This window comes from Anser cygnoides, chromosome 1, assembly GCF_040182565.1.
Source record: "Anser cygnoides isolate HZ-2024a breed goose chromosome 1, Taihu_goose_T2T_genome, whole genome shotgun sequence".
NCBI lineage: Eukaryota > Metazoa > Chordata > Aves > Anseriformes > Anatidae > Anser > Anser cygnoides.
Genome location: NC_089873.1, coordinates 77,280,778 through 77,305,314, shown reverse-complemented (window position 1 = coordinate 77,305,314; position 24,537 = coordinate 77,280,778). Strand labels below are relative to the sequence as shown.

At 41.9% G+C, this 24,537-nt stretch overlaps 1 protein-coding gene across 14 annotated transcripts in view; it reads right to left on the bottom strand.

Annotated features, from left to right (window-relative positions):
- Positions 1-1,036: 1,036 nt before the first annotated feature.
- LMNTD1 (lamin tail domain containing 1) overlaps positions 1,037-24,537 on the bottom strand; it is a 207,979-nt gene continuing 184,478 nt past the window's right edge. For 8 of the 14 annotated variants that reach the window (XM_067000517.1, XM_067000525.1, XM_067000536.1 and 5 more), the window contains one exon: positions 5,272-6,779. In XM_067000517.1, coding sequence (XP_066856618.1) covers positions 6,645-6,779 — 135 coding nt within the window. In that variant the 3' untranslated portion in view covers positions 5,272-6,644. Of the gene's footprint in view, positions 2,848-5,271; positions 7,402-7,852; positions 7,888-21,158; positions 22,286-24,537 lie in introns of those variants that run through there. The other 6 variants (XR_007159469.2, XM_048052248.2, XR_007159470.2 and 3 more) reach the window with 6 other exon arrangements.

Here is a 24,537-nt window from a genome sequence, read left to right as displayed (position 1 = left end):
CAGAGATTTTGGTGAGAGCAAGAAGAAACATCCTTTTTTCTCTGTGAGGTTTGCCCTGTGAGTTTTTCAATGGCATCAGGAAGTCAGCACAGTTTTCCACCTTATCCAAAAGATGGCACTATTAACATTGCAGACGCACTGCATCCCATCTGCGACACTCCCGGAGATCTGAAGGCCTTGTGCTGGAACATCCAGCAAGTGCTGCCCTGCTTAGCTCCTGATGCCTCATCTCCCAGCCCACCCAGGTAAGGCAGCAGGCATCAAAGGCAAAAGTGAAGCATTTCAGAGACTCACCTGGCTCCACTGAAGTCCAGTTTCAAATATTCTGGAAGAGTTTTGTGTGTTTGAGAGACAGATAGAGGGGAGATGCAGGGGTGAGGGGAAGAGGGGATGAGAAGCTGTGATAAGACAAGGAGCAGATGAGGGGGCTGGGGTAGGAAGCAGGACATGCAGCAGCAGTGGGAGAGGAGAGGAAAGAGGAGTGAGAGAAGAGCAAAGAGATTCAAGACCCAAGAAGAAGGAGCAGGGCTAAGATGCCAGGATGGAAAATGCTAAACTTGCTTTGCTCATATTTCTCCTCACCCATCCTGCTCAGAACATGCAACTAATTTGCAGTCCTGAAGAAATGAGAGAAATTTCTAGCAGTACTTTCTAGCAGTGAGAGTAGTGGCCCAACTGTAGACACTCATGGTAAATAACAAAATGCCTTATCCTGGGCCTTGTGACCACTCTGTGCTGAGCCCTGTGATGCTTTGTGGACCAGAGCCTGTTGCAGAGGGGTGTCGCAGAGGAGTGAGGCTTTGTGCTGCTGCGGAGTGGTGGTGGCTAGCAGGGCCCCCCAGCAGCTTGTTGCAGCCCCACATGGGAAGGAGGGACGGGACACGGAGGACCCTGGTGTGCTCCATGGGACATTCCCATGAGACAGCTCTGAAACAGAGAGGTCTACCTGCAACCTAGAGCAGGAGAGGGACTCTTTCACTTGGTGAGTCCAGCCTTGTACTCACTATGTTGAAGCCCAGCTAGAGATTACCTTTGTAGACAGAGATGGAAAATAATATATCAGTTTTTCAGGGGAGCATGGGAACATTACACAGGAGTGTAGTATAGGCAGTGAGAAATTCTATGTTAACTTGAAACTACGGGAGAAGTTTAATTATACTTCCATCCCTTTCAATCCAATTTTTACTTTAAAGAAGACCCAGGAGGTTGTCAGTTGAGGTTTAATTGACCTATTTGCAGTTGAGCCAGCTCATTCCTATGGCTGGGGACTCATTTTCCTAGATTTCAATTCATTGATTCAAGATTTTAAGGCCAAAAGGGACCATTAGATCATTTAGCCTAGTCTCTTGTGTATGGACAAGACACTTTTCACCTGGACACTTTTCTCCTGAGCTCCACAACATGTACCTGGAGAAAAGCTGTGTCCCACCAAGGTGCTCAGCTTGGAGTTGGTGCTTTCCAGAGGTGGGCAATGCCCTGTTTCCCTTGATTGCTGGCTCCAGCAGGTTGTCAGTCATCCAGAGATTAAAACGTAAGCATAATCAGGGTGGTGGTGATCCTGAATACTGCCTGATCCAAAAACATTTAATGAACAGTGCCTGACAGATAGACTGTTAATTTTTTAGATAAAATGCTTAAAATATAAATTGGATTATAAAGTACTTATGAAATGTTAATTTTGCCAAGGGGACTGATGAGCTCCAGATACCGATAGAGCAGACAAAACAGTGAGAGTCATCATTTGTTCTCTCAACTTTAACTTACATTTTTGTTAAAACTCAAGCCATTTTGGGTGATGGCTTACGTTTTACAGAACTCAGCTTTTAGTTACCCTTTGGAAGCTGTGACCGGGAAATGCCCCCATAAGACATTGCAGATGGCTCTTTCCATGCACTGCTTGGCAGATGTGCAGGAAAATTACACTGGAAAGTTGGCTCTCATCTGGGCTTTGTACTGAGGCACTAATGCATGTGCTGTAATGCTTTGTAACCACATGATTTTTTGGTGCTTTTTTTTTCTTTTTTCTTTTTTTTCTTTTTTTGAGTTTCTGTGCCAAATTATAAACCCAGTTGCAAGTGGAAGCGTGAAATCTTGCATCTTCACGAGAAGGAGAGCAATGACCTGAACATCTGCAGCCCAACCTGGAGCATGGTGCTGCCTGCTGGTGAGGGCACAGGTGCCAGAGCAAAGCTGGAGGCGTCCAGGGACAGGGATGGGGCAGGGACTGGGCACCAGGCTGTCACCTCCCCGCTACGGCAGAGCTGCCCACAGACCCTCAGCCTCCCCATGGGCTCCCTTGCCTTTTCCGTATCAGGTTCTTCCTGTCCATTTAGTTCATCTGCTTTCTACCCACTTTGCCCTGCCTTGCTCCTTTCCCCACTCCTTTCCCCCTTATTTTGTCACCAGAGCTCCCTGTCCTTTTGCTTTGGTGTTGAACAGGGTGGCCTTACCAGCTCCTGGCTCTTTCTTTCCTGCTCCCTTTGCCCTCTTTCCCAGTCCCTTCATGCTCCCTTTATCCTCATTTCTCTTGGTTGCTTTCCCCTGGCCTCCTTTCCCTTCTACCTGTCTCCAGACACCTTTGCATCTCCTGCATCGCCTTTCCCTGCAGCTCACTGGGACAGCCCCTTCCCTCCCACCCACTGGCTGAGGGAGATGAGTCTTTTCTTCCTCACTAACGCCAGCCCTGGTACCCAACTGTCTGGGGACTAAATAATGTGAAATAACTTTTGATAAGGAAAAGCACCCACCTGTTGATCTGAGTCATGGTGATAGCTGCAGGGGCTCACCAGGGTCTGTGTGATTAGACATCGGTCCTCCTTCTTCCCTTCATGGTTGTGGTCCAACTCCCTGCAACAGTATTGCCACATTCATGTAAAATGTCCTGAGGGCCCAAAGGCTGCCCTGAGAGCTGAGCCCTTTCCCAAAACTGAAGCCTGGAGTGAGGTGCTGCCTGCCTCTGGGTTATAGGTCCTGCAGAACCTGCTGCCGTGGGTGACACCAAGCTAAAACAGCTCTGCGGGAGTCTGAGGCAACTCTGAAGCCTGTCCTGTCCTGCTTTTGTGCTTAAGGAGGATTATTTCCACCCCAGTCCCATTGGTCAGCCCTACGCACAGTAGTTTGCCAGGGAGCCAGGCACGGGGATGTCAGGGCGATGCCTGTGCTTAAGGCCCTCACCCTGAGGCCAGCTCAATAGGTTTTGCGTGGTTCCTGCCTCCTCACACCGCATGGGCATGCTGTAGTGAAGGCCACAGCTGGCCAGGCAAGCCTCTGCTTTGCAGCATATCCTTGGCTCCAGGAGACAAATTTTGAGTTTCTGCCTCCCTTGTGTGTCTCACCTACTCCAGGAGCAGCCGCTCCTTGCCCCTGCATCTCTTTGCCCCAGCACCCAGTGGGGATGTCCTGCTTCTGGGGTGGAGATGCGGGACCTGCTCTGTTACCCCCAGAAACACGCTCAAGGAGTCCTTGGCAGAGCCTTGCAAGAACACGCTGGTGAGAAGCAAGCTTTGTTTTCACTGCAGTTTGTCTGAGCCTCGAAGCCACCAACAACACTTCTCCACAGGCGAGAGGATTCATCTTCATCCCATTTCCACTCCCCTCCCAGCACTGCAGCGTGCTGCTGCTTTCCAGGGATTTGGGCAATGTGGTGAGCGTTGCCTAATATTTAATGTTATTGATTCTTATTACAGTTGTTTAAAATACAGGAGTGAGAAACTGGGATCATAGAAAAATCTGAGGCAAGGCATATCATGCCTGCTGGATAGAAGACACTAAAATCCTACGAACCCTGATGTGCTGGTCTCAGGGAAATGTAAGGGCTCAACTCTTTGGAGCAGGAATAAGGAACTTCATGACAAAAGCAACTGCAAAGGGAATTTTAAATTAAGTAGGGATTTTAAATTTTAATAGCATTTAAATTTTAAATAGTCTATCTCTCTGTAAAATGAAAGCAATATTTCTGTTTCAATACAAAATGGACCAGATCCTCTGCAGCTGTAAGTTGGTGGCCCTCTGCACTGGAATTGAGGGAACTTAATTGATTTGTAGCAGCTGACAATCTGCCAGTTCAGGCTCTCTCCTGGAAATACACTCTTCCAATCTGGCTGGTAGTGCAGCCTTGATGTTTCATTAATTTGCAAGAAAGCTGCTGCCAGGATAGACACACGCTCTGGCAATACGGCTGAACAGAAAAAAAAAATTGCTCTAAAACTTGTTATCGTCTGTCATGTTATTGAAGCTAATTTAAAAAGCATTTCCCAGGCTCCCAATCTCCAAGGATCACTTAGGGATGTTGTTTTTCTTTCTGTGTGTATGTTAGGAAACCATTGCTAGCATTGTGTTTTCCAGGCTCTGTTTCTTTTAGAAGGGTGAGGGCAAGGAGTCAGCGTGGAGGAATGGGAAAGACCCTTCATGCCCTGCCAACACATGACTATCCCCTACACTCAGAGCTTTGTCCTTCACAGTGTGAAATGACTCATTGATAAAGGTTTTCACTACTTCCTTTGGGAGATCATTAAACAGCCTTTCAGGCTTCAATGTTAGGATGTTTTTCTTGATAGTCAGCCTAGACGTTGCTCTGCTCTGTTTCCTCCCATTGCCCCTAGTTACGCTTCGTCCCACCCTAAACAACTCCTTTTCCCTCCGTGTGCTGATATGCGTATCCTCTGCATATCAGAAAAGGCTGGGGAACCGACACGGAAATAACATATAAGCTGTACTGTCTGCAGAAAAAACTTGCACTAGAGGTCCTGCCATGATGCTGTAACCAGGAGAGTGAGGAGAAAGAGGAAGGTATTTGCTGCTTTGTTGGCTGTGCCTAACCTAGTGTGATGCCTATGGAAATGAATGGGTTTAAGGGACCTTGGGAACTTCACAAAGCTCTCTGTTAGGAAACTGGACCTTACACAGATGTGCACTCATGTCCAGCTCCCTTTCACCAAACAGTGCCCTCAACACAGCCAGTGTTTGAGGTAAGGGGATCCAGCAGATTTAAGCGACAAGACTACTGTGGTATCCACCATCCTTTGGAAAAAGAATGAGCACAGGTTTGTAAAATGGCATCAGGGGCTGTCTTGAGGGAGTTAACTGGATCATCTTCCACCACTAGCATTCCCACTGGAACCTCACAGATCTTGTTTGTCATAGTGAACATGTGGGTTACTGCAAAAATACCAACTCCAAGAGAAGCAAAAAGATCCCTCTGGATAAACTGCTAATATGAAAAAAAACATAATAATTAATGGTAACATTGTGTCATGATCACAAAACGAAAAGTACTTGAAATTTGTGTTTATTGACTTCTATGCAGCAGTAAACAGCCTAGCAAAACAAAAGGGAAGAAAAGCTAGCTGACAAATATGAGGCTACAAGTGCAGTGTAAAGGAGAGCACAGAGCAAACAGGTACAGCTTTAGTGGTCAGAGATGCCCTTTGTCTCCCTGTCTTAGAGGGAATTGTGCAGCTCCCTCTACGCTATTAAGTGCAACAGAAGTTTTTTTGGCTTTGACTGTCTTCCACATCTGTACTTTAAATATATACCGCAGTTTTGGAAAAAACCTCACTGCTGCCATATCTTTTCCTTTTCTCAGGTATACACATATATTAGACTTATGATTTAAAGGAACTTCTCAACATCCAGACAAAAATGTTGACTTTTGTTTTTGTAAATAAACAACAATGAGAAGTTGAGCTCAAAATTGCTGCAGTGTAATATTAACTGTAGGAAGCATTGCCTCTGCAGAGCTGGAATTAATAGGTGTCTGGCAATGAAGAGGGAGCTCATGTAGTGCCTTGGTGCGATCCACACAAGCAGATTCTGGAGGAAAAGCTCCAGTATCGTCTACTCACACTTATTTCTCCACATTATTCCTTAAAGAATCAGAGCAGGCCACCTGAACAGCACTGCAGGGGTTAATGTTGCAGAAAGATTCAAATGCAAGTGGCCAACAAAACCCCTTGACTTCAGAGACAGGAAATGGGAATTGTTTTGCCTCCTCCTATATGACTTCAGCTGACTTTTTCCTCACCTTTTTGGGGTCATCAGTTGAAAGCTTTGAGCTTCTTTGGCTTTGTTGCTGCTATAAGGGTCACTCACTCGAATGTAAAAATCAGTGAGGTCAACAATATGTCTCTAGGAATGCAGACTGGAAGCCCACAAAAACTGTCTTCATCCTTCACCAGAAGCACAAGCATTTCTGTGGCTGGCAGGAGAAACACACCTCTGTAGTCTCCTGTGGGGTGTCTGCTCTCTGTCATTCAGGTAAGGGGACAATTTCAAAATCCAGAAAAGATGCTCAGAGCTCAGAGACTAGTTTAATAAAGCCTGTGAAAAAACTTCTGTGAAGATCTGCAGAAAGAACGGGAGGACACTGTTTTTCTTGCTGACAGGAGTGAGGCTGAACCACAGCTTTCCATGTCTGGAAGATGATTAGGAAATTAAGGCTCAGATTTGATAACCTTCTCATAATGAGGAAAATCAAAAGGGCCTTTGTGATATCAACACTCACAGGTTTACAGGGAAAATGGGACCTAAAAAAAAATTGCTTCGAAAGCCAAGCTCTAGACAGGACAAACACACTCCTGGGGACCAATCTGATTAGCAGAGTTCCTTTGAAGGGCAGCCATGATATATAGAGCTTTGCTTGGCTGTTATGACTCAACTAATCTGATCATTACCTCCTGCTGGCCTCCAGGACACCCCGTCTGACCAGCTCTCTGCCTACCCGTTTGAATATATATGAGCAGCTTCCACTCCACCTGATGGTTTGCCAGTAGCTCATAAGGCTAGAACAGAAAGCAAACAATGACTGCATGAGAAATAGCACACTGCAAACTCTTTTCAACATCCATTTCTTCTTCAGGCAAAATGGATGTTGCTTCCACAGAGTTCTAAAAGTAAAAGCATTTATCTATATAGCATGTTTTCTATGCATCTGTTTTCTCTTAAACATTATGTACATGTATGTATACATACAAAGTTTATAAACTATACACAGCACACTATGCATCAGTACAAACATGGAATTACTGTGAAATGCTAATGATAACAATCATCAAAGTAAATTTTATGGGACATGCCAGTCTGTACTGATAAAGTTGATGATCTCTGGTGTCACCACAAAGCCAGATCTCATTTCTTGAAGCAACAAGATGCACAACTTTAAATCCTGCAAAGGATTTAAAAATAAACAAACAAACAAACAAACAAATAAATAATAAAATAATAAAATAAAAAATAAAAAAAGCTCAGACAATCTCTTCCTGTTGTTGATGGAATTAGTGATGGATGCTAGAGCAAGTGACGTGTTCTTAGCATGTAGCTGTGAGATGGAGTGACAAAGTACTTCTGGAGAGCAGTGCCAGCCAGGGGGAGAGACTCTACATACATCACTCCACCAAAATTAGGCTGCAAGAAAAAAACAAGATTTCTCATAAGTACTGGCAGTGCAAATAGCATTCAATCAATACTTTTAACAATAACCGTGCTGATTTAGTTTAGCTTTTATTTTCTCCTAGTAATCTAAATGCTCATGAGTGTTTCTGATTATTTATTCAGCAGGTCAAGTGACAACAGAAATATCTCTTGTGCCAGTCCTGCTGCCTCAGCCCTGGCACCAAGGGTCCAACAAATATACACTCTGCATTGGGGTCCTGCTCCTGAGACTCATATGGGGAGGCTAGTTGGTGTCAGGGAAGACCATGGTGTTATTTCCATTTGCATTCTTTCATTACAAGTTGGACTGCACTGATTTTATATTTAACCCTTCTCTCAGCTGTAAATTGATGGTTACTAGTACATCACATTGAAAAAAAGTCCTGTTGAGACCTCAGTAGTACAAAATCCAAGTCTTTCTCACCTCTCTGCCCCATGTTTGCTGTGCCTGGCTCCTTTCTTTTGGAGTAGCAGTAAGAAAGAAAAAAAAAAAAAAAGGAATTTCATCAAAGAATATCAAGCAAAAAGAAAAATTGAGATTTTCCAAAGGGGCTACTGACCATGGACCACGCAGATGGCATTATTTTAACATGGCCTGCTTCTCAGTGAGTGATGAACTTTCACTTTTGGAAAAATCAACGGTTACTCATGGTGATCAGCTAAATACCAGAGTATTGAAGATCACCGATCTCTTTCCAAACAAAAGGGATCTGAATTGTTGAAAACAATGACACTCAGACAATTTTCTGGACCTCATTAGTCTACGTTTCCACTCTGCAGCAGGAGAAAGGTGTGTCCGAATTTTAGCCACTGCACCAAGACCTTGTGTCAACAAGTTGATAATTTCATTGCTTTGCAATCTTTAACTATATTCCTAAGGTCTGGTCAGTCTGCAAACAGCTGAGGAGAACAAGAGGCATTTATAGATGGCTGCATTAAGAAGTACCATGGAAATGAAAAACATAACTCTTGAACCACTGAAATGAGTATGTAATCATTTTAGTGATACTATTACTACTAAAGCACCCACAAATTGAAGAATTAAAATGTAGAGTTCATCGAGGCCAACAGGAATCTTCCATTGGCTTCAATGGGCTTTGGTACCTTAGCAATAGCTTGTTAAACTATATAGTACTTCCTGAAACTGAAAACACTGTGTTCTCTTCCTATGTCAGTGGAGTTTCTGTAAGGCTGTTTGTAAGGTTCAGGATGATGTGAAGTCAGTGCCAGTACCAGATCTCTCTTCTATGCTACATTCAGCCCCACTGGAATTGTCCATTTACTTAGAAAATGAAGTGTGAGACACAGGTGAGTTGACACTTTTGTCAAAAAAATCCCAGTCATGAGTCACATGCAAAGACTGCAAGATGATTTTTGATGCTTGTTATGACTGCAGTGCCATGACTGGAAATTCACAGAGGAGAAAGCAAGAGATTTTATTGTGGAAGGATGTGTTCTGGTGGCTAAAGAAGCAGTGTAGTTTTCAAGAGAAACTTTGGGAATTATCTCTGCCAGAACTAGCTATTTACACTGTGACCTTCAAAAGGTTATATTAGGTACCATTCTAATAACACCTGGGACATAATGGTAGTTCAGAGGCTTAATTAATCACGGTCTCAAAGTTTCAAATTCACAGAAGGGAAGTGAAAAACAGTATCATAATAATTTGAGCCCTCTAGCTGGTTATGTTCAGGATCAGCTACTTAGATTGATTTAAGAGAAATGTGTTGGTAGGTGCCGCCCCTGCAGTTAATCTGGTACAATTCCCTGCAGATTGGCAGTATTTTTAGCTGCAAGTGAACCTGCAGTACAAAGCAATGTAGCACAAGTATTTCCCAATGTAAGGTATGGGGAGCTTATACTGAATTTAGGAATACTGCAGTAGCAATCCCAGAGTGATTCGTTTAGTTCAATGCCTGGCCTTTGAGAGTGGACACTGTCAAAAGTTCCCAAAGAGGAAATCAAGGAAAAAGTAGGAACTTAGAGAGCAGCCTCCCCACAGGATAAGTCCTGGGCTCAATTATCCCTTGTAGCAAGATCTTGTCATTAACTGTACACGGTGGAGGAGAGTCCCCTTTGATCTGCTTTAAATGCTCAGTTTAATTAAATTCCTTTTATTCATTTTGAGAAGAAAGAATAAGCTGAAGTAAAACAGTTACCCTCTCTCTACTGTTTTTCCTTTTATTCTTCTCTAAATGACAATTCCAATCTTTACAGTTTCTCTCCATGTGAACACTTTTATCCAGTAATTTCAATATCCCATTTCTGACCCTTACTTTTCCTGAAAAAATAATTTTGAGAAAAAAAAAAAATCAAGAATGAATATAGTATTTCAGATATACTGATTGGCTTGGTTTATAAAGCAGTGTTAAACTATTTGCAGGGTCTGTTTTCCATCCTGGGCTGCACAGTACTCACGCAACTTGTTTTTATCATACCTCTGCATTTTAAGTAAAGGTTTTCACTGTCACCAATTATGATCCACTTCTTTTTTTTTTTTTTTCTGAGTAAAGTTAATTTCCAGCTTTTAACAGTAGTTGACATTTGTGCTTGTTTTTCTTTTCTTTCCCAAATCTGATTATTTTGTATTTATTCAGAACATAAAATTCTGCTTGCTCTCATATTTCTATCTTTCCTTGCTTTCATAGACTCTTTTAAAGGTTTTCACAGTCATCCCCAGTGGCCTTCAACCATTTTGTGTCATCTGCAAAATTTCCAACCTCACTGCTCGCTCTGTTTTCCAGATCATTAACAAAAACAGCAAAGAATACACTTGACAGTATGGATTACAACACCTGCTGCTAATCTTTTGCCAATGTGAAAATGTATCATTTCTTTCACATTTTACTTTCTCCATCCCATCTAATCTAATGCTGAGCAGCAATTTAACTGTTGCTTAAGATATTTACAGATATTGTCAGTGTGAGATTAAATAAAAGACGCTTTGAATAAGAACTGCTATGTGAAAAGTTGTCTCTGTTAGATGACTCTCATCATACGTTAATTTCGTCTATTCCCCTTACACTCCTAATGTCAAATTGCATTAGTCCTTAAAATGACAATATCAGGGGAAATACAAAGTCAGACTGCTGGTATTTTAGGATTGCTCTGTGGCAATGCCATGTGGTCATCAAAACTGTTCAGATCTTTTCTCTTGTTAAAATAGCAGCCTTAAATACATATCCAGGAAGAATAAATGTTCTTTGATGGAAAACAAATTCCATTATGTGCAACAGGGTAAAGCATGATTACCTTTACCTGTTAAGTCAGGAGATCTATTCTAGGAATTAGTCTGCTGGGACCAATATTTGCAACAGATCAGTCTTATACATACATGAAACCATAATTAAAAAGTGTCTGAAAAAGAAATAAATCTGCTACAGGCTGAGTAAGAGTAAGAGTATAGATTCAAGAGGTTTTGACTATACTGAATCTTTTCCAAATGATCTGAGTAATCATTTCCAAGTGTTGACTTTCCTGGATGAAAGCAGAACTGAACTAATACATGCAAGAGGTATGCTTGCAAGCTGAAGAAAGAGGGCAGCAAAAGGATACCTCATTCCCATCCACAGGACCAAGTGAATTTCATCTCAGCGTTTTCTGTAATCAGCATAGACCTTTATGATGCAAAGCCTTTCTGTATGGGATACTGACCAAAATAAATCTGCACTGACACTGCATTCTGGATACGAGATTGCTTTCGCCCTGGAGTAAGGGATGCATTTCTAAAGCCCAGGTGCTTCCTTTGGGATAAAGTCACCATTCTCACGGAATTGTATTTTCTTGGGGAAGAAGTTTGATTTGGCTAGTGATTAAAACAAAAATGTAGAAAGTCTTACCCAACTTTGCATCCCATCTGTGGAAAATGCAGCAGACTGTCAATACACTGAGCTCTGCCACTGTCATTTACTGACTGTGGGGACGAGCATCTCCTGCACACTGCTTCACTCCAGCAGCAGCAGCTGCAGCTGACTGTGCTGTTGCAGACAGGCTCACAGAGCTGCTGAAAAGGTCCAGCAAAACTTTATGAAAAAAAAAGTATATTCATTCAGTAAGGACAGTAAGGTAAATGTTACATTTTAAGGGATTCCAACTTGCAAGATTTATTTCCTTGTTACCACTTTCTCTGTTACTCACTCCATTGTTGGGCCCGGTATCATCAGAAGGATTATGTGGTCAGCTGACAGAAACAGCGTGGTCCTGGTGGCCTGTCTTATGCCCATATTAAAAGGACAGAAATAACTACTTGGGCTATTCTATATCCAGGATGAATCAGAAAGAAGACGTGAATGTTAGCCTAGTATTTGGATTGGTTTAATTATTCTGCTGGCCTAGCTAAGAGGATAACCCACCTGTTAATGAGAGCACAGTTTTTTTACAGGAGTAACTGCTAAATAGCACATTTAGGTGGGTTGTTCCTCTTTATTTTTAATTACTGAAAAAAAGGGGAGAAATTGGAGTATTTTAACAATGCTCCAGATATCAAGAGGTCAACGTACTAACTGAATGTGGAAGAAAAAACTTTACAGTTTTTTTTTGCTTCATTTTTTTTGCTTAATTTGCTTCTCATCTCAGAAGATCTAGTGGGAAACCACATCTTCCAGGGACTCTCACAAGATCCAAAGTCATGCTACATGGCAGCTCAGATCTCACAAAATGACCAGCACCTCGGGAGCAGAGATGTCCATCCAAGCTAAGGCACTCCTGCTCCCTTCATCCACACATGCATCATCGCTCAGCACATGCTTCACTGTAAGGCCACGTGTTTTAGATGGGGCCTTTTATAAGAGAAGGTTGCATGCCACATTGTGGAAAGAAGTGAATACACATAGGTCCATTACACAAACTGCATCTAACTGCCCTGATGAACAGGCTGTGAACACCGCGCAACTAGATTTTAACTTTACCTTTCCTTTTGCTTCTTATGACCACTCACAATGTAGCTGGCCCCACATAGTCTCAGTTCTGCAATTTATAATAGGTGGGTTTTTTTTGACACATCACAGAAATTATATAGTTCAGTTTCATTTTTGTGAAACACTCATATTTGTCAAGGAAAGAGAAATTATACTGTAGTTCATACAGATATCACGTTCTTTTCTGTGTGTTTTTTCTTTTTTTTCTTCTTTTCCCCTCTTGGGAATGAAATTCTCTCTCCTATCTATTTTTGTCTATTATGCTACAACCTCATTATAGTTCTAGGTGGGCCTGAAGCCAGGAGTGTAATACAGAAGCAGCAAAGAAGGACTGTAACCAAGTGTTTTTCAACATTCCTTTCCCACAGATCCATCAAAAAGGCAGGTATCCTGTCCAAGCTAGCTATATAGGTTTCCTCTCTAGTCTGTGGATACAGGAAGATATCTGTGGATACCTCCAGTGGGAAAGTGATCCAGTCAGTCCTAGACACCTATTTTTGGATAGAATGAATCATCTTCTAGAAGCATGTCTCTCTTTGCTGACTACAGATGGAGCCCAGACTGAGACTAGACATCTAATTTTTTTATGCCAAAGGTTAAATGAAGGAAGTCCTACTCTAAATCACAGCATCATTATGTTTCAATCCAAACAATTTGTTGCAATATCTTCATGGTGTAAAGCCGACACTCTGTCACACAAAGACAATTAGAGATAATGATAATGATCCTGAGAATAAAACGTAAAGCACTATTTATTCTAGAAATGCCAATTTTAAAATAGGACTGATCAAGCTTAGGGCAATCTCAGGAAAACTAGGTGTCAATCTTAAACCTTGGCAAAGAAAGCCAGATGCTACCAAGTCATGCTGTGCTTTCGCTCTCTCCTTGAAAATACAGTAAAAGCTCTGGGTATACTTCATACGTTTCTTTGTTATTCCTCATGCTTGGTGCCCAGTATAGTAAATAAAAATTATCTTTATATATAAGATTTAAAGCTCTTAACATGCTGCATTTATATAATTTTTTAGTGCCCCTTCAGTATGTTGAGAAGACAAATCAGTATTAAGAACTGTGTCCCCTCTGAATTGCCTTCTTATGCAAAAAAAAAAAAAAAAAGGTCAACATTGAATTTGAGTGCATCCCAAACACGTACACAGTGAAGATGACACATGTTGCTTTTATAACAGACCACATCACCGGCCAGGAAGCTCTCTGCTTCATGGAAATGAAAGCCAGGAGGACAGATATCATCTGTGTGTATGGGCACACAGGGCAAGAAAAAAGAAACAGTCTATTAAGATCTAACAGTCTAAGAGTCTAAGAATCTTCCAAAGCTGCTACGCGCCTCTTGGCAAGAGCCTGCCTGCACGTAGCCGCTATGCACCTTTTGCCTTGTGGGTGGAGGCTGGTTTTCTGTCTGCAGCATCTGATGACTCTCCCCACCTCCACTCCAAAGTGGCTGCTTGAGCTGCCTTAATCTTTGCATCACTTCACAATAATAGTGGTGCCAATGATTAGAAAAACAAAAAACAAAAGCACATTAATGAAACAAAACATTCATTTTACAGCCTCCTTCCCCTTTTGCCAGCCAGCTAAAGGCAACTTCAGTGCAGAAGTGTTTTCTTTTCCTCTCAATAAGGTCTTTTCCTGCTGGCGTTCCAGCCAACTCCACTGATTTTTTTTCCTGTCTACCTGAGCTCAAACTAATTAAAAAACGGTCTTTGCAAATGCTCTCTGGAGGATCACCAAACTTGAAGTGAGTTTTCAAGGGAAGGAATACAGTCCCAAAATGTATGACTTATATTCCAGTAGCAAATTCCCATGACTTTGGGTCAGATCCTTTGATGGAGTAGTCTGGCAAGGTTCACTTCTGACAGCAGAGGTACGCTGGTTTATACCAGCTCAAGGTTTCATCCTGCCTTTGTTTACCAAATGAATGCTGAACCTTCAGAAAACAGTGAGGTTAACAAGTCATGCAGCTGCAGTCTTCCGTTTCTGATAGAGAGTTATAAGGGATGTCAATCTCCCTTTCTTCCCTTCCCAGCAGAGTCCTGTCCCACTGGTTGTACATACATGGGGTTCCTTGGAGAGCCTTCTACTCTCATTAGCTTCTCCATTGCTGGGGAGTCATTAGATTTAAAGCAAAAATGGGTAGATCTTGTTCACTCAGCAATAATTACACAAAAATAGAGACCAATAAATTCCTGGAAGATAATTGCTTGTGGTAACAATTGAAACATGAAGTCTGCTGCTCTGAAAAACCAATGCACAAGCTTGTTTCTAGCTAAGGATTCCTTTTAACCAGGAAATTCTTGGAATAGGAAGATTTATGTGCTTCACATCTCTTTGTGCAGCCCTACACAGAGGGAGAGAACCTCAGTGTGCGCACGTGTGCCTGTGTGTACATGCAATATCTCAGAGGATGCCTTTTCAGAACAACCAAATATATGCCACAGCATTAGTATAGAGCATATCTTGTTATTCTGATCACAAATTACAATGGGGACACAGAGCTACTCCAGCTGGGTGTAGCCATTAGTTTACTACCTACTTGGCAGGAGATATACATGGGACTATCTATATGGCACAAGTGGACTATGCACCACAGTGCTTAATTCAGCCATAGAAGTGCTCTAATTTATTGAAATAGTGCAGTTGGATGACACAGAAACTAATCAGGCTAGTGATTCCACTACTCTCTGGAACAAATCACCCCCCTGATTCACCATATCTCTATCTAGCACATTCCTCCATCATTTAGAAGCAATCTCAGTGATATTGAAATCTGCATTGATAAATGGCATTTGAAACTGAAGTTCTCTGTTCTTCCATGGAAGAGACCTAACTAAAAAGTGGCAACGTATTTTCAACCTTGCAACGAGACTTTGTGTTATTCCTGCCAACAGAAACTATTTTACAGTCGATTTTCCCTTTCCTGCCAACAGAAACTATTTTACAGTCGATTTTCCCTTTTCTCCAGACAGCCTATCTGGCACAGGCAGGTCATGCCATCAGTCTGGAGAAATCCAAGTGGTTTCTGGTTCATTGTAGAGCACAGCCTTCATGAATAAAGCTATGCTGAATGAAGTTATGCTGCTTCCTCTAGCAGAAACATATCTGTGCCAAGACCTAGCTGATCTGCTAAATCCCAACAAACCTAAGCTGGCTTCACTCGGTGCTGGTGTGGGTGGCTCTATACCACACACCTAGCTGAAGAGGACAGGGTGCGGGTATTTGAATGGCTCAGGGAAAAGTGCACCTGAGACCAGCAGAGCTCATATGCCAATGCCCAGCATCACTCTGGACAACCTGAGCTGGCTCCCTGCTGCGCCACTCAGAGATCTTTCCACAACGCTGCCCACCATAACCTACTGTATGTGTATAACCTCAGTTATTCGATCACTCAGATTTTCCTAGAGACCTCCACTACCACAGATAATGAAGTACCAACTGTCTTTAAAAGGTACTGCAATCTTAAAGATTGTGAGTATTATTTTATAAGGGCTTTCAAGTGCTAGGAAATTCTGGCCATACCCACTGAAATCATGACTTAAAAGTTCGTTTTCCAGCTGCCTGAGCATATGCAACACCCAAAAGGGATGGAAAAACTGGTCAAGGGAAGGCTGTTAGCTCTGGGTGGAGGTGGAGAGTGGAGCAGTGAAGTATCAGCCACTCTTGCTGTGATCCAGTGTCATTCTTCCTCTCCTCTTCCAGAAGAGCCTGTAAGAGGGACAGGGTATTTTGATCCCCAGATCTCTTTAGACCTATGCCATCCAAATGGTGCCAACTGTGAGGATGTTTCCTGGCCCTTGCCTCTCCCTGACAACTCATTTCACAGGGTGTTATCTTTATCACGTGCTTCAACTGTACCAATAAAGGTGGAATAATAGGTAAGGCAACTACTAGGCTTCATTCATTATTAACCAGAAGTGCATCTAAATCAACTAGCTGGAAGTGCTAGCTGGCCCATGACCTCCACCAAAGCATGTGGCATTTCAGTTTTGGGTACCCGGGAATCCAATGCTACCACTTTGGGGCAGGACAGAGCTGCTTAAGTTGCATTCGCAAGGAGGTTTACATTAGACAGAAGCTTTATAGCCATGTGTGTTTAAATAGTTTGAAAACAAGAGTTTGTAGAAATGTTCTATGGTGTATCCTCTTTAGCATTTCCTTTTGGAGAAACTGGCAGAAAAGCCAAAGGATATGGTTTCGACAAAACCAATGAAATCATGGAAACAATGTCAATTCACTGTGGTTTGTGGTTGTAGTGAGTGATGCCATCATACAATCACAGCAAACCACAGAGCATGTAATTTAGTGAAATGTGGCATAGTTATATGGTGAAAATATTTGTCATGTAATAGAAATGGTTGAAACAATCAGATGCCTCTTTGTGTGCTGAGACTTCTTTGCAGCACAGTGCTCTGCTCACTGAATCAATTAACTCTGTGTCTACAGGTTTCTGCGGTAAAACCTCACTTTACAGGATGAACATGACTAGGTGCACCTCAGCCCTGCACGTTACTTTTCCATTTGCAGGGTGTTTTTACGGGCCCAGACTTTGCTGAGGACACAGTGTTCTGGCCCCAAAGGACGTGTCTTCACAATACATTTCAAGTGAGACTGCATCTGCTCTTTTGGAGAGACACAAGTCTAATAGGCAATCTGCTTGATTTATGTACCATGAAGTATGATTAGAGTGTGGATAAGATCCTCATTCATTACCTAATTTCTTTGAAATGATGAACCTGGTATGTTTGTTATGAGATCCTAAACCAAGAGTAAAAGGACTTTTTCAAGGCTGGCTTTAAGCCTGTATTTAGCAAATCCTTTCTTGTTTTCGTTCATCAGATCTGTGAGAATGCTGTAGAATGATTTTTTTCCCCTTTCTAAACAAATAATATATATATTTTTTCACATTACATAATCTCTCTTGCTTCAGGTACTTTAAAATCATGCATCATTTAAACTTCACAAAGGCATTACACCCTGGATTCAAATGGATAAACTGAGGTAAATGGGAAGCGAAGCAATTTCCTTGAGAGGCTGAGCTGAACGTACAAGTCCAGATCTTCCATTGTGTTTAACTAGCACACTGCAGATCCTTAAGCATTCTTCATTTTCCTGGAGTGAAGAATCGATGCCATCATCAAAATGCACTGTAAGGGAATACAGTATGTTGTTGACAAAGACACATTGTCCAGAGACTTCAGTTTTATGAAGTTGCACTGAAGAAAGGAAAAGCAATATTTTAAGAGCACAGAGGCATAACTTTAAAGAAGTAGCTCTCTGACTGGGGAGAACCTTTATGCAAGGGATGTTTAGGAGCTGATCCAAAGTCTACTGAAATTTCACACTAGCTTAAATAAAGCTTGAATAAGGACCTAAACTGCTGTATTATGCAGATATTTCTCATGTTTAGGAAGTGACAGATCATTCTGTGCATAGCTTAAATGAAAGAATAGGAGCAGCAAAGGGAAATAATATCTGTAAAAACAGAGCAAGGAAATGGTGGAAGATCATTCATTTGTCACTTTCTCTTTTAAAAGAAGACAGTCAGAGAGGAATGAGAAAACAGTAACTGGGAAATGAGGTGCATTCCAGATCTGAAAAGGCAGTGTCCATAAAAGAAGAGAAATCTAACAGAATATTCATGGAGAATTAATCTCTCTCCCTCTCTCCCCTGCCAATTTCTCTCTAGGTATATACATATCTTTATCTAACATTAAATATATGTACTTTTAAGCTATTAGGAATTTTAAAGAAAAGTTTGACAGTTTCCATGTGATTTCTATTTGTGTTACTGAAGCTATTTATTAAAAATCTTTTAAATACACTCTACTAGTCTCTAGGCCTACTCCTCCACTGAGGCAAAACAGCATTTGTCCCCTGAAATCAGACCAACATCACAGACTTACAAGAGGGCAAGACCTCATGATGTTGGGTGTATAATGACTGCCATTTTGCAGTATTCGGAGGTGCTGTAGAGCACAGCACCAGTGCACCGCTGTCTGAAATGGGGAGGGACTGCAGCAACTGGGAAGCATGACACAGCAAAGGAAAACAGTGTGCTGTAAATCTGTGTTGCCATTGTGGCAGTTGCTTGGGACTAGGAGAAGGTAGTAGCGGACTTTCTTAGCTGCGTTAAAATTTTTGAGCCTCTGCTGCTAAGTTTTACCCAAACTTTTCCCAAAGTTTCAGTAATAAAGCCTAAGATTAAGATATTTTTCTTAGAGGTGGCATGGTCGATAGAAGCGTGCCTCAGTAAATGATATTGCACGCCATGGGGAGTTCTTGCCTCTCCTTTAGCTGATGCTATGGTCAAGGTCACTGTTTGGTTAGTTGGAGGTTGTTTTTTATATATATTGAATATAACGTAGAATCCACACAGGACAGAAGAAGCAGCTTTTTTTTCAGATCTAGGCTGGAGCTGCCAAATTCAGAGCCAGACTCCCAGCTGGCACACAACATACACTGAAGTCAATCCATTTTCAGCCAAGAAACACAGCCTCGGGTTTTTGCTTCCTTCAGGAAAGAAGAGGGGAGACAATCTGGGTCTTGTTTTTTTGCTACTACAAACTATTAGTTGTTGAGACTGAATTTAAACTATCCACAGGCTGCATGGCTTTATATGAATTATTAGTGTTATTTACTCTCTGCTGAGCTCTGATACTTACTCAGGGAGACATGGAGGGCTACACTTCCCTAGAAAACATAATTCCACTCTTTCCCTAGGCTTTGCAGAAAAATCACAAAACTGGCATCAAGAGACTTGAGCTCTAGTGAAGGTGATGCCACACACCTTGTTGGAAGTGTTACTCCTGCTGTGTTTAACAGAGCATTGCCCATTCAGCTCAGAGAGTGTGTGAATAAATTGTTTGTGAATTTAGAGTACACCTGGGTTTTTGTATATGATGTGATATGTCTGCTGCTGGCTGATTAGCTGGCCTGCTGCAGCCAACTTCAAATATGAGAAGCCAGACCTTGACTGAACGAGATATAAGTTAGATGATTTCCGTTGCCCTGTATTGTGGCTTTGCTCTGTGTTCCTCTTTATCCTGTTTTGGCAACTCCATCCTCATACTGCAGATGTGGAGCAGGACTCACCACACGTGAATGCCCTCCAAAGTGAGGAGTGGGAGGAGGTATGCTGGAGGTACCCCCTCGAGCTCCCCACGACCCTTCAGACCAGAACTCAGAACATACCCACCTCCCCACCTCTTTCACCCCAGTCCCCTGCACTTTATACGGCCACTCCTAGACCGCTGTAACACCTCGATTCAGCACTCCTCAGGGGACTGGAGAGACCCCAGCCATTATTTACATGGGACTAGGACAAGATGGGGTCAGGGAGCCTGTTTAAATTACCCTGACTTTGAATGGCTGCCCTACAGACTGCAGTATTGCCTAGGCTCCCCAAAGAACAGCGAGCTTCATTGCTGCTCACCACTTTTTATTAAAGGTGCAATCACAGCTTGAAACTCATATAAACCATCCGACTCCCTGGAGGATAAAAATAAAAGGGGAAAGCTCGCAGACAATCTATAAATCGTAGCTGGTAATGTACCGGTACATTTGTACTGCATGCATTTGTAATATCCTCTTGATAGCATACGCAAATTCATCTGCGTAACTGACATATTTGTGAAAATTAGGACCTGTTCGGAAATCACTCAAGGCCAAAGTTTATTGGATAATTCACTCACAACAAATAACTCACCCAGTGTTATGAACATGTGATATAATGTGCTTATTTGGTGACCTCTGTGAATCATTAGTTGCCCTTAACCCCACTCTTACTGCAGTGTTGTTTACCCTCAATAAAATTACCATACAGCTGGCATTAATTGTTATTGTTTTTGATACTCTCAGTGGAGGCACTTACAAATGAAATGGTACAGAGACTACAATATCATGAAGGCTTTTCAGCACTCTAGCAAGACAATGAGAGGAAACTTGTCCTGCCATTTCTGGAGCTCCATCTGTTTTGTGGATAAAAGTTATCCACGGCTTGGACCAGCTTGGAAACTCCAAGGAGCCCTGTGTTTTGCATGCACTGAAGCTTAATGAATTTTGCAAACTAGAAAGGCAAAAACCACAATTAAAATATTTGATGATGCACCACCAAAATGATGTAGTTCACTTATTTTGAATTGGAAGTTTAGGCTTGCGTATTTGTAATAACACTTCACAGATGGCTACTACATGTTCTGAAGCTGTGCATTGTGAAAACAATGAAGAGAAGATCTGATGCCTTTCTGGATTGAAATTTCTGGGTTTGCAGAATAGCTAACTGAGAATGATCAAGATTTTGCCGTGGCCAAATTAGCTTTGTTTAGATTGCAAGACTCAGTGTGTGTAAACAATAAAAATAAATAAACAGAGGTGAGAAAATCAAAGAGTATGAAGGGAAGTGACGACAACAAAAAAATCCATTCTCTGCAAACATAGCTCTCAGACTCCAGTCCCATGCACGTGCAGAGAGCACAATGCATGTCTTTTACGCCTCCTGCCTCGTGTCATGAGAGGCTCTCTCCAGTTTGCTGCCTGCACCTCTAACTCGTTCCTGCAATTTCACAGACTGAAGAAACAGCTGCTCCCAATTTATTTAGTCATCATTAGCCAGCACAATCACCTACCCGTGATCACTGGGCCAGCAATACAATGTTACAGGCTTATAAAGCACCTTCTGCACCACGTGTCATTTTGAATGTGCACACATGTACTGTTTCTGTACAATTCTGCAAGAACTGGTTACAAAGCTGAGATAGATGGGACTGACCTTTCCAAAATGTAATTCATAATTAAAGAAAAGAGAGAAGCTACCCTCTGTCTAGTTTCTAGCTTGCAGCTATTTGTTACGCTTATGTTTGGCCTACCCTGTGAAATGGTCCAGTACATGGTACAACAGCTGCAAGGAAAGCAAATGACAATAGAGACCCCTAAAACTAATGTCAGCTAATGAAATAAAGCTATTTATAGAATTTAGTTACCTCTCAGCTGTTTAACAGGCTGCAGTTCAGGTTACTTTGGTATAAATAGAAACCAAAAGTAAGGTTGTGTTATGATGGAAGAAGACACCAGTGTCATTCTACTGTAAATGATGTCTGCTCGAGTGAGAGAAAAGGCTGTATACAAAGAACAGAAAAGCACAAGTCCTATGCTTTGAAAGTCAAAAGAGGCATGTAAAATAATACACCTCCTGTTGATTAAGTCATACTGATCCCTTTGAAGAAAGTATGGAAACTAAACTCACAAAGCTTTCAGTAATTAACTTACCAAATCACTGTATGTATGGAGTGTATCTATGATTTCAGTGGATTTCTGTGTCTTTATTGCTAGCCAGCACAGTGATCTTGCAGCAGCTGCCAGGCTGGCAATGCAATTTGCATCCTTGCTTTTGTGGGACCACACAGGATTTCCAACATGCACACAGGCAGTGGCCCTGCAAAGCTCTGCAAAAACTGTTGTCAAAGCCAATACCAATGAGAAACGAGATGTAAATCAAAACATTTTAAAGGGAGAAACTACAACAAATAGTTGGAAGAGACTGAAATCCACACACTTAAGGAAGAGACAGTAACTGCCTACAGGAGGGTAGATTGATGAAGTAGCTAGATAATGAGGTGGGAAGAAACAAGGAAGGGGAGCTAATGAGGGAATCTAGGACAGGAGCCAGTCAGAAAAGATAGGAAGTGTCTGGTCAGAAATATCTGAAAACATACCTGGAGGACACCAAGCCTTGCTAGCAGAATTGCCACGCAACGCATTGAGAGAACAAGACGGGATGGAAGGTGAAGCTGTAATTCCTCAGGGATGTAAACTGAGGTTGCACAGGAGAGTCTAATTCTGGCATTTCCAGACTTCTGTGCACACAGTTCCTTATTTCTCCTCTTAGTTACATCCCACTTAGCACTGACAGAGACACTTCAAAATGGGCCCTGAGCAGAGCAGATAAAGTTGGTACAGCAAAGTGATGATATACTGAGTAACAGAATATATGTACAGACTACTATATAGTCATCCTTTCAGAGTTTATGACTTGAGATTTGAAACTGTAAAGATGTACCCAATGACAAATTTATTTTGGCTTTAAGTTTTGCTATGAATGTTTTGCTCAGCATGGTGGGGAAGGTAAGATCTGTCAAAAGTACAGCCCTTCCGTAAGGTTCTGGGAATGCTTTTTCTTTTGGCAAGGTTACAAAGTGGGCTTCTGCAGTGCGCCGAGATTCACCAGAACCTTTCCTGTCTTTCTAAACTCTATTATATCTACTACATTGCCAATAACTGTGACATAAATAGCATGGGATTTTACTTTGCTTTTAGAGCTCTATCTAAAGGAAATGTGCAGTGATACATGGACTTGTACCAACTCTCTGGGTTTATGCTCAGTAATATCAACCTACAGATTGGGCAATACATTTTAAAAAAGCTGTCAAGTCCATAGGGGAGTTCACTGTGTGTTTTAGTGTCTCCTGCATGGAGCATGCAGCAAAACTGAGATTCACCATGTATTTTGTTTAACAGAAAAAGAAGCAGACTAAAAGAAAACAGGGCATTCTCCATCCACAGTGTATTTCCTGTATAGTCCTGTGATTGTGCAGTTATTGCAGAATTGAGTCAGATCTGCACTTCTGTTGTTTGGCACTTACACCTGAATACTCCCACTGTCAGTCATCACTGCGAAGTGAAGTGTTTAGGGCCTAAACCCATGAGTGAACAGGGTTGATGCATGTAATGTAAGATTAGACGTAAGAACTGGTACCTGGATGCTGGCAAGGCTCCACATGTGTCTTCTGTGCACACACGTTTCCATGCAAGAATACAATATCACTTAATAAGCGTATTTGCTAGAGATTTTTTAATACACTCATTCTTCAAGCTACTAAAATTCTGTAATGAACAACAACAGATTTCTCCTGTCCTACATCTAAACACTAATTAGAGCCTGAAATTCACCTTCAGAGGGAATAACTCTATTCTCTTAGCAACTCTTACAAACCACTGAAGAGCCACTAGGCTCACCTTCTCCTTATTTCTGTGAAGTCCTGTACACAAGCCAAGGGACCTGTTTACAACTTCTCCGACCTCTCCTGAAGCCAGAGTGCAGTTAGTGCAAATATCACCTGGGACACCATCAGTTCTGTGCTGCTGTTTCTAACCACTATATAAGCAGGCTGATGAGCAGCTATGTCATAACTGGTTTGGATGCACTGCCTATAGCTGTAGCATATACATAGACATAAGCCTAAGACCAAAATCCAGCCATCCCCATGCCATCAGCTTGTTTTTCAGAACTACTTTTCTTCTTCTATAACAGTTAAGCATTTTCTGGAACAGTCTCCTTCATTAAAGAGTATGACAAAATACAGACTGGTCTTTCCCAACATTACTTAAATGGGATAAAACTGGATAGAGAATTTCCGTGCCATGTAAAATGTAGTAAATATGAAGGATCAGAGATAAGGTGCAGACTTAATATCCTGGTTTTGGAACACCTTGATTTATCCTACAGATGGGATTTATCCTATCCTATCCTGTCCTGTCCTGTCCTGTCCTATCCTGACCTTTAAAACAAACCTGAGGAGGGGTGTGAAGAACTGAATAGGATAGCATTACACCAAGCCTGTCCTCACAGGTCTTTAGAACTGCCTGGTTTTATTTTGGGGTGCTTGACACTCAGTTCGTACAAGAAGTAATACTGCTAGCCTTGGAGACAAAAGTTCTTAAATTCATAAATCTACAATGCAGGGTACGTAGTTGAAAAGAGTACTTTTATGTTACCCATCTAAATTTTCTTAACATTGCCCCATTTGCCTCCCTTCTAGTGCCCATACAGTCAATTCTTTGCTGTTGGGATTGCTACTAACACCCCACAAAGTGGTGGGTTCTCTGCTAGGGACTAAACTGAGACCTATGAACATGTCCCACATGGGTTGCAATCTGCTCACGACAACTTGGTCATAACAATCCATGCTGCTGACACACAGGTGAGAGAGCCTTGACAATTAAATCCCAGTCATTAGCATCCCCACGGCTGTAGCCACTTAGTCTCAGCACTGGGCATGACTGCAAAGGTATTTGCACTGTAGTGGAAGGAAATAAATAAATAATAAAAAAAAGGTACTGTCTGCTCCATCATCTCTCTGACAGTAATCTGGAGTGTCACTTGTTCCTGAGCTATTCCAGACAA